The sequence below is a fragment of the Oncorhynchus masou genome, unplaced genomic scaffold, assembly GCF_036934945.1.
Source record: "Oncorhynchus masou masou isolate Uvic2021 unplaced genomic scaffold, UVic_Omas_1.1 unplaced_scaffold_1248, whole genome shotgun sequence".
NCBI lineage: Eukaryota > Metazoa > Chordata > Actinopteri > Salmoniformes > Salmonidae > Oncorhynchus > Oncorhynchus masou.
In genome coordinates this window covers 173,908-185,206 of record NW_027002299.1, presented here as the reverse complement: position 1 = coordinate 185,206, position 11,299 = coordinate 173,908, and the positions used below count along the sequence as shown (strand labels likewise).

At 43.4% G+C, this 11,299-nt stretch overlaps 1 protein-coding gene across 1 annotated transcript in view; it reads right to left on the bottom strand.

Annotated features, from left to right (window-relative positions):
* Window positions 1-2,276: 2,276 nt before the first annotated feature.
* Window positions 2,277-11,299, bottom strand: part of LOC135530074 (uncharacterized) — a gene marked incomplete at its 3' end in the record, with an annotated part of 40,954 nt that continues 31,931 nt past the window's right edge. Inside the window, exons 8-11 of the mRNA XM_064958461.1 lie at window positions 10,393-10,488; window positions 8,654-8,683; window positions 3,099-3,215; window positions 2,277-2,510 (exon numbers count right to left, since the gene is read on the bottom strand). Coding sequence (XP_064814533.1) covers window positions 2,277-2,510; window positions 3,099-3,215; window positions 8,654-8,683; window positions 10,393-10,488 — 477 coding nt within the window. The remainder of the gene's footprint in view (window positions 2,511-3,098; window positions 3,216-8,653; window positions 8,684-10,392; window positions 10,489-11,299) is intronic.

Genomic DNA, 11,299 nt, shown 5'->3' with positions numbered 1-11,299 from the left:
ACACCAATGTCTTCGACAGTCAGGAGTCACAGTTGCATGCCATTTAACACCAATGTCTTTTAACGTCTTGACAGTCAGGAGTTACAGTTGCATGCCATTTAACACCAATGTCTTCGACAGTCAGGAGTCACAGTTGCATGCCATTTAACACCAATGTCTTCGACAGTCAGGAGTCACAGTTGCATGCCATTTAACACCAATGTATTCGACAGTCAGGAGTCACAGTTGCATGCCATTTAACACCAATGTCTTCGACAGTCAGGAGTCACAGTTGCATGCCATTTAATTTACCAATGTCTTCGACCAGTCACAGATGTTTAATAACACGGTCAGGAGTGTTGCATGCCATTTAACACCAATGTCTTTGACAGTCAGGAGTCACAGTTGCATTTTAATACCAATGTCTTTGACAGTCAGGAGTCACAGTTGCATGCCATTTAATACCAATGTCTTCGACAGTCAGGAGTCACAGTTGCATGCCATTTAACACCAATGTCTTTGACAGTCAGGAGTCACAGTTGCATGCCATTTAACACCAATGTCTTCGACAGTCAGGAGTCACAGTTGCATGCCATTTAACACCAATGTCTTCGACAGTCAGGAGTCACAGTTGCATGCCATTTAACACCAATGTCTTCGACAGTCAGGAGTCACAGTTGCATGCCATTTAACACCAATGTATTCGACAGTCAGGAGTCACAGTTGCATGCCATTTAACACCAATGTCTTCGACAGTCAGGAGTCACAGTTGCATGCCATTTAACACCAATGTATTCGACAGTCAGGAGTCACAGTTGCATGCCATTTAACACCAATGTATTCGACAGTCAGGAGTCACAGTTGCATGCCATTTAACACCAATGTATTCGACAGTCAGGAGTCACAGTTGCATGCCATTTAACACCAATGTCTTCGACAGTCAGGAGTCACAGTTGCATGCCATTTAACACCAATGTCTTCGACAGTCAGGAGTCACGGTTGCATGCCATTTAATACCAATGTCTTCGACAGTCAGGAGTCACGGTTGCATGCCATTTAATACCAATGTCTTCGACAGTCAGGAGTCACAGTTGCATGCCATTTAACACCAATGTCTTTGACAGTCAGGAGTCACAGTTGCATGCCATTTAATACCAATGTCTTCGACAGTCAGGAGTCACAGTTGCATGCCATTTAACACCAATGTCTTTGACAGTCAGGAGTCACAGTTGCATGCCATTTAACACCAATGTCTTCGACAGTCAGGAGTCACAGTTGCATGCCATTTAACACCAATGTCTTCGACAGTCAGGAGTCCAGTTGCATGTTTAACACCAATGTCGACAGTCAGGAGTCACAGTTGCATGCCATTTAATACCAATGTCTTCGACAGTCAGGAGTCACAGTTGCATGCCATTTAACACCAATGTCTTCGACAGTCAGGAGTCACAGTTGCATGCCATTTAACACCAATGTCTTCGACAGTCAGGAGTCACAGTTGCATGCCATTTAACATCAATATCTTGGACAGTCAGGAGTCACAGTTGCATGCCATTTAACACCAATGTCTTCGACAGTCAGGAGTCACAGTTGCATGCCATTTAACACCAATATCTTGGACAGTCAGGAGTCACAGTTGCATGCCATTTAACACCAATGTCTTTGACAGTCAGGAGTCACAGTTGCATGCCATTTAACACCAATGTCTTTGAATGTCCAGTTGCATGCCATTTAATACTTCTTCGACAGTCAGGAGTCACAGTTGCATGCCATTTAACACCAATGTCTTCGACAGTCAGGAGTCACAGTTGCATGCCATTTAACACCAATGTCTTCGACAGTCAGGAGTCACAGTTGCATGCCATTTAAATTAATTGAGGCTAGATTGATTCTAAATGTCCATTTTTCTATTTTCTATTTTAGGCATTTATCAAACGCTCTTATCCAGAGCGACTTACATCTTAAAATGAATGTAGATTATTATGACATAACACTGATTATTATTTATTGATGTAGATAGATGTATAGGTCTAATTGTGTAACATAAATCTTAGAGGTTGACAGGTTTTTAGGGGTCACCGCTGTCTTAAAATTCCTCGGTCTATCTGATGATAAGAGGTGATCATGTTTAATATTTCATGTTCATGTGAATTTGAACTGAAGATACTGTAGCGACGAAAACAACCATGGCAAAGCTGTTGGACTGACAGTCGCAATGACTTGTGTTTGAGCCCGGTCGTGCTGCCGCCTGAATTTGCTACAAGATCTTCAGCGCTCCTGCTCTCTGTGTGCCTTACCTCTCTCCTGCTGCTTGCGGTTCTCGATGATTCCAGGCGTGTCCACGAAGGTGACGCGCTCCAGCAGCTTGTGGGGCATCTCAATGCCAATCAGCTTCTCAAGAAAGCTCTGCCCAAACTTCTCCAGGGGCGAGAAGGAGCGCGAGCTGTCGGCCGCCATGACGATACCCTCTATGGAGCGGGTCTTCTCGCCGTGCATGATCACGGTGAACTCAGAGGTAGTGGGCTCAGCACCTGGCATACAGAGGGAGAGAAAGACGGGAGAGGGATGAAACGGGGGAAGAGAAAGATGTGAGAGAGGGGGATGGAAAATGGGAACAGGAAAGAGGAGAAGATGCAGAGAAGAATGAGAGAAGATGATAGAGCAGAAGAGGAGGAGTAAGTAGGTAGAGTGAAGAGTTAAGTACATCAGAAACCAGGTGAAAAATCTAAATGACTTCAATTACCTCAACAAACCGCACATTGACCTGGTACTGGTACCTCCTGTATATAGCCTCGTTATTTATATTTTATTGTGTAACTTTAAAAAATACTTTATTTACTAAATATTTTCTAAACTATATTTTCTTAAAATTGCATTGTTGGTGAAGGGCTTGTAAGTAAGCATTTCACAGTAAGATCTACACCTGTTGTATTCTGCACATGTGACAAATATATTGATTTGATTTGAAAAACAGGTGCATCAGAAACCAGGTATATCAGAAACCAGGTGAAAAAACAGGTACATCAGAAACCAGGTATATCAGAAACCAGGTATATCAGAAACCAGGTATATCAGAAACCAGGTATATCAGAAACCAGGTGAAGTTTGAAGGGGGTTACCTGTGTACAGCTGGTAGGGGCTGTCCTTCAGGCCAAGCAGGTAGTTGATCATGGAGGACTTGCCTACACTCCAGGGCCCAAGGAACAACACCATGGGCTTGGAGGTGATCTCCCCATCTGTCAGGTAGAGAGAGGAGGAGGTGATGCTGGTTAGAGCCATGGAGGTTCACTGCACTCATGACGACATGGAAGACCAGAGACATAGAGCCACTCCAGTACGTCTGAAACCTAATCTGATAAATCACAACAGCCTGTTCACCGGGAGTGTATTCAAATGGAATTAACCGCTGGCATACTGTTACCCACAATTACACTCAAATAAAGAGAATGAGATGCTTCCCTGAAAGTAAGTCGATGTTCTTAAGATGGTCAACGAAAACTTGAGTTGTTCTAAGCTGGCCAGCTGACAACGTAGAAATTCCAGCATGTATTGCAAAGGTTCCAGACCTCTCTGTGTCTGAGAACATGTTTCTCAACTGTAGGGGTCAGGAACCAGTGCAATGGCCAATGGGATGCAGGCTTGATGCTTCCTCAACCACAGGCTGCATGGTGCACATGCTTGTCGGTGACAGAGAATAAAGTAGCATATGACAGCAAAGCTTGACCACGTGCAACTATAGAAATTGTAGTTCTTCACCGGAGTTGCTTTCATTAGTTTGATAGTGATGCAATTTATATACAGTATGTTAGACATGCCCTGCAATGTGGCATTCCCATTTCTATGTCTGGCACAGAGCGTAGGCATGCACAGAGTGGACAAAACATTATGAACACCTGCTCTTTCCATGAGAGAAACTGACCAGGTGAATCCAGGTGAAAGCTATGATCCCTTATTGATGTCACTTGTTAAATCCACTTCAATCAAAGGGAAGGAGACAGGTTAAAGGAGGATTTTCAAGCCTTGAGACAATTGAGACATGGATTGTATATGTGTGCTATTCAGAGGGTGAATAAACAAGACAAAATATTTAAGTGCCTTTGAACAGAGTATGGCAGTAAGTGCCAAGCACACCGATTTGAGTGTGTGAAGAACTGCAACGCTGCAGGGTTTTTCACACTCAACAGTTTCCATGTGTATCACAAATGGTCCACCAACCAATGGACATCCAGCCAACTTGACACAACTGTGGGAAGCATTGGAGTCCACATGGGTCAGCATCCCTGTGGAACGCTTTCGACACCTAGAAGAGTCCATGTCCTGATGAATTGAGGCTGTTCTGAGGGGAAAAGGAGGTGCATCTCAATATTAGGAAGGTGTTCTTAATGTTTTGTGCAGTCAGTGTATTGTACTTTGTCCTCAGTAGTGCACTATATAGGGTGTAGGGTGCAGATGCATCCCAAGTCTGTGCTGGGCAGAGGAGTCACTAAACATAGTAAGACAGCCTAGTTACTGGACAAACAACTAAATATATCTTAGCAGCAGCATACTGCCAATGATCTCAGACAAACACAGAGGAGCAACATGGAAGAAAGAAGCAGAATAGGAACATGACAGACAGGACAGGAACACGACAGACAGAACAGGAACACAGACAGAACAGCAACATGACAGACAGAACAGCAACATGACAGACAGAACAGCAACATGACAGACAGAACAGCAACATGACAGACAGAACAGCAACATGACAGACAGAACAAGAACATGACAGACAGAACAGGACCATGACAGACAGAACAGGAACATGACAGACAGAACAGGAACACAGACAGAACAGCAACATGACAGACAGAACAGCAACATGACAGACAGAACAGCAACATGACAGACAGAACAGCAACATGACAGACAGGACAGCAACATGACAGACAGAACAGCAACATGACAGACAGAACAGGAACACAGACAGAACAGGACCATGACAGACAGAACAGCAACATGACAGACAGAACAGGAACATGACAGACAGAACAGGAACACAGACAGAACAGGACCATGACAGACAGAACAGCAACATGACAGACAGAACAGCAACATGACAGACAGAACAGGAACACAGACAGAACAGGACCATGACAGACAGAACAGCAACATGACAGACAGAACAGGAACATGACAGACAGAACAGGAACACAGACAGAACAGCAACATGACAGACAGAACAGCAACATGACAGACAGAACAGGAACACAGACAGAACAGGACCATGACAGACAGAACAGCAACATGACAGACAGAACAGCAACATGACAGACAGAACAGCAACATGACAGACAGAACAGGAACACAGACAGAACAGGACCATGACAGACAGAACAGCAACATGACAGACAGAACAGCAACATGACAGACAGAACAGCAACATGACAGACAGAACAGCAACATGACAGACAGAACAGCAACATGACAGACAGAACAGGAACAGGAACATGACAGACAGAACAGCAACATGACAGACAGAACAGCAACATGACAGACAGAACAGCAACATGACAGACAGAACAGCAACATGACAGACAGAACAGGAACATGACAGACAGAACAGGAACATGACAGACAGAACAGCAACATGACAGACAGAACAAGAACATGACAGACAGAACAGCAACATGACAGACAGAACAGCAACATGACAGACAGAACAGCAACATGACAGACAGAACAGCAACATGACAGACAGAACAGCAACATGACAGACAGAACAGCAACATGACAGACAGAACAGCAACATGACAGACAGAACAGCAACATGACAGACAGAACAGCAACATGACAGACAGAACAGCAACATGACAGACAGAACAGCAACATGACAGACAGAACAGCAACATTACAGACAGAACAGGATGACAGACAGAACAGCAACATGACAGACAGGATAGCAACATGACAGACAGAACAGCAACATGACAGACAGAACAGGACCATGACAGACAGAACAGGACCATGACAGACAGAACAGGACCATGACAGACAGAACAGCAACATGACAGACAGGATAGCAACATGACAGACAGAACAGCAACATGACAGACAGAACAGGACCATGACAGACAGAACAGGACCATGACAGACAGAACAGCAACATGACAGACAGAACAGGAACACAGACAGAACAGCAACATGACAGACAGAACAGCAACATGACAGACAGAACAGGACCATGACAGACAGAACAGGATGACAGACAGAACAGCAACATGACAGACAGAACAGCAACATGACAGACAGAACAGGAACATGACAGACAGAACAGCAACATTACAGACAGAACAGCAACATGACAGACAGAACAGCAACATGACAGACAGAACAGCAACATGACAGACAGAACAGCAACATGACAGACAGAACAGGACCATGACAGACAGAACAGCAACATGACGGACAGAACAGCAACATGACAGACAGAACAGCAACATGACAGACAGAACAGGTCCATGACAGACAGAACAGGACCATGACAGACAGAACAGCAACATGACAGACAGAACAGGACCATGACAGACAGAACAGCAACATGACAGACAGAACAGGCACATGACAGGGTGAGTGTGAGTGGACATAGTGTTTGTTGGGCTGGATCACTATGTCCTGTCTGTGTAGATCTATTTGTAATTCAGTCAGAAGTAAAAAGACTAAAAAGGTGTCAAAAATAATAATTAAAAAAGGGAAAAAAGAGATTAAAAACAGGACGTTTTGTAGAAAAATGAACCCACTGTCTGTCGAATGTGTTGCGAAACTATTCTGTCACTCACACAGTGGATGGAAAAGTTTAGTCCAAAACATGGGAGTGTTGCTGAATTTCCTCTTTACCTCAGTTCGCTCCTCAATTCATGCACCTTGGTTGGAAAGCCAGGTAATGGTGATCCTTCCAAAACATGGGACAGAAGTAAAGAAATTGCCAATTTTCATTCAAGGAGGGGTACTATAAGATTATCCAGTGATGACCAATTATACCCATGACGCCATCCAATCACAGTTTTTCTAAACCTTTTGAAAGCATTTCTTGGAATAACATTGTCCGATTGTCAAAACGGTGAACACAAGATATAGAACTGCATTTTAAATGCATTTTCAAAAACGAGTTTCCGATTCAAAACAGTAATTACATTCAGAAAAACGATATGAAACATTCAAAACTACAAATGCATTCATCAAAATAACATAATGCCTGATGAAAGATGAGCACAACCTTCATATGTCTTCCGCCATGCCGACAAAACAGAACGTTAGTCTGTCTTTTAAAAGATTCCATTAAATCTATGTATTTCTTTGCAGTCACTTGATAATATTGAGGCTTTGAGGCTTTCATTGGCACTTGATAATATTTAACATTCATTGGCACGTGTATCATCGCAGTCCAATTCCCTGTATTCTACCTGAGGCTGTTCTGCTGCCATAGACTGGAGAAGGTCTGGTGACTTTTCATCGCCAAGCAGAAAAACAAGCCCCAGCAGTAAAAAGGAAAGGTGAACACAGAGGAGGATATATAACCTATGAAATGAATGGATCGGCCTTCAGCCAAACCAAAGCAAGCTTTGTAATGGGAGGTTGTCGGAGATGACGACAAGAAGCGACCAGATGTTATTGTCTGTATCTCTGCATGTCAGAATTACAGAGAGAGTTTGAAAGTTGATTAGATCTATAGAACTATCCCCAGGTTGTATAGGATTTAATACTGGTGGTGCTTTTTACAACCTTGTGCCCTTGTATTTGTTAATTGTCAGAAGCAGTGAACATATTTGCATTTTTTCTTCGGATGGAAACAATGTTTTCATGTTTTGTGAACAAAACACTTAATGGCGAGTCTTGTATCCATTGATGATATTTGTATTTAAAGTTTATTAAAACACTGTCTAGGATATGCAATCCACGTACAAAGGCTAGAAAATGATCAGAATTTTGGCAAATGTAATTCAGTTCCAAAACATGCTTTCAAGGTCATTTCCTTGTATTTTTATGTCCCTCTCTCCCACCCTTACCTGCTTATTTTGCTTAAGCCAGTGCTGCACATGCACCCCCCATTGCACCAACTGAACCCTGACCCTCCCCCAGACATGTACATGCCGGTTGTTGACACTAAAGGCATGTTTGAATGCTGTAGGACTCTGTACATCTTTGATCCAATGGGGTAGTGCCTTTAAGCATCCCAATGGTAATGGACCAGACCTCAGGGAATCCTTCCATGTGTAACTGCAGATTGAGGATCTCCCCTAATTGATTAGTATAGAATTAAGAGACTGAGTTAGAATTGTATACTGTATTTACTTAGTATCAAGGGGAAATATGTCCCTCAATTGTTTTGTGAACGTTCAGTCATATAATCAGATTCATAAAATGACCTCCTACATTACTTTCATTTTCCATTACAGTAGTTCTTTGAAATGCAAATGATTTCTGCTCAAGTTTACAGCAGTTCAAAGTGATGTGAATGAAAATGCCTATGTCACAACTGATGACAATTGTGACATACATGATAATTTGGTTTGCGCCAAACAACCAAACTGGTCCATACCAAGGACCAATGGCTGGGGTCCCGGGAGTGTGAAAGAGGGGGTGAGCACTTCAGCCAGTGCCATGCTTAGAACAAAGGTCCCCCCACTATACCAACCTGTGTTCCCATCCCCCAGTGTTCGTCCGCCTGTTAGGTGAGGTGGGGATGAGGTGGGGATGAGGTGGGGATGAGGGAGGGAAAGTGAGAGGGAAGGAGAAATGTCGGGGCATAATCATGTTTAACTGGAAGTGTCAAACATGCAGATCTATAATGGATGAAGTTGAAGGTTACTTGACAACAGGTGGCGGCGGCGGCGGCGGGGGGGGGGGGGATCTGTGGGATCCAGATCAATCATTCCTTCCTGTGCACTGCACTCCACACAGTTCAATTCATTATGTGTTCCTTCCTGTGCACTACACTCCACACAGTTCAATTCATTATGTGTTCCTTCCTGTGCACTGCACTCCACACAGTTCAATTCATTATGTGTTCCTTCCTGTGCACTACACTCCACACAGTTCAATTCATTATGTGTTCCTTCCTGTGCACTGCACTCCACACAGTTCAATTCATTATGTGTTCCTTCCTGTGCACTGCACTCCACACAGTTCAATTCATTATGTGTTCCTTCCTGTGCACTACACTCCACACAGTTCAATTCATTATGTGTTCCTTCCTGTGCACTACACTCCACACAGTTCAATTCATTATGTGTTCCTTCCTGTGCACTACACTCCACACAGTTCAATTCATTATGTGTTCCTTCCTGTGCACTACACTCCACACAGTTCAATTCATTATGTGTTCCTTCCTGTGCACTACACTCCACACAGTTCAATTCATTATGTGTTCCTTCCTGTGCACTGCACTCCACACAGTTCAATTCATTATGTGTTCCTTCCTGTGCACTACACTCCACACAGTTCAATTCATTATGTGTTCCTTCCTGTGCATTGCACTCCACACAGTTCAATTCATTATGTGTTCCTTCCTGTGCACTGCACTCCACACAGTTTAATTCATTATGTGACAATTAGTCAAATTACAGTAAAGAGAGAGACAAAGCAACATCTTCAAGGAATTTCTCAGTCAAGGGAACAAACCATTGCTTCGATAACACCTGGCTCCCTCTAAACCTTTTTAACACAGTATCTGAATATTCTGGGATGGCTTAGCGCTTCATATAAAACCTTTTATTCTGATTATGTCAGGAGGTTCAGTATTTGTATGTAGGTTAAAGACCATGCCAAGCCACAAGAGGGCGAGCTTTGCTTCAAGACGGGAAGTGCAGTTGGGTCTGCACAGGTTGACCAAGGGAGGAGGGAAAGTCATCCCCCTGAAGACATGTTATCAAAATAACATTAACACCTCCTATCCTGTTTATAATGCATTATAATGCCTTTTCTAACACCTTATGGGCTATGCATAATGCATTATAATGCACAACATGGGTTATAATAACTGCTTAGTAACATCTATAACAATACTGCAGTAAGAGTTATATTAAGGTACTTCACTTTTAAACCTTTAAAAATCTTTAAAACAAAATCAAAAAAGTTGAACATGCCTACACTCTCGCCATGTCAACCCAAACAAGGAAACCAGTCCACACACACACACACACACACACACACACACACACACACACACACACACACACACACACACACACACACACACACACACACACACACACACACACACACACACACACACTTGGCTTGATCTCAGATCTGTTTGTGCTATCATGTCAACTAATAAATGAAAAGGTGACATGATAGCATAAACAGATCTGAGATCAAGCCAACACACACTAACAACCTGAAACAGTGTGCCAAGCAAAGCCCTCACTGTACCTGAGATCTCATGTGCTCTGAGCTCGTTGTACTTATAGGCCTGTTCCATGGGCTTGATGGCTGAGTGGTAGATCTTACGTAACTTCTGAATAGCAGCTGGAGGGGGAGAGAAAGAGAATGAGAGGAGGATGGTAAGAACAGGGTTCAAATTACAGTGGGGGATAGGAGAGGCTGGGCATCCCCCATAACAATTAGGACCAGCATATGAATTTAAATATCAATGTAAGCCCCCCCATAATTCTCAAAAATATCAATGTCGGGCACCCCCAAGTGGCTTCGGGCAACCCCAAGAGTCTATATATTTTAAGTGTGGTATTGGGCACCCCCAAGAGTCAAAGTATTTGAACCCTGGTATCCATGGTAAGAAGGAATGTAGATGGAATGAGATAGAGGGAGGGAGGTAGAGTTGGTTCATGGAAGAAGAAAGGTAAGACACGGGTAAGAGAAGATAAGAGAAGGTAAGACACGGGTAAGAGAAGGAAACATAATAAGATGATAAGGAGTGTAGATGAAAGGAGACAGCGAGGTAGAGTACAGGAGTTTCAGTTAAACAGGAGAGGAAGAACGGTAAGAAAATGTTAGATTAAGAAACAAACAAGTCATTATAGAATGAGATTGAGTTGGAGAGTTCAGAGAGAGAGAGGGATGGAGAGAGAGGGAGGGAGAGAGAGAGAGAGGGGTGGAGAGAGGGGTGGAGAGAGAGAGGAGAGAGAGAGAGGGATGGAGAGAGAGAGGGAGAGAGAGAGAGGGAGGGAGAGAGAGAGAGAGAGGGAGGGAGGGAGAGAGAGAGAGAAAGGGATGGAAGGAGAGAGAGAGAGAGAGAGAGAGAGAGAGAGAGAGAGAGAGAGAGAGAGAGAGAGAGGGAGGGAGATAAAAGGAAAACAGATTAAAAACAGAAGATTTGGGA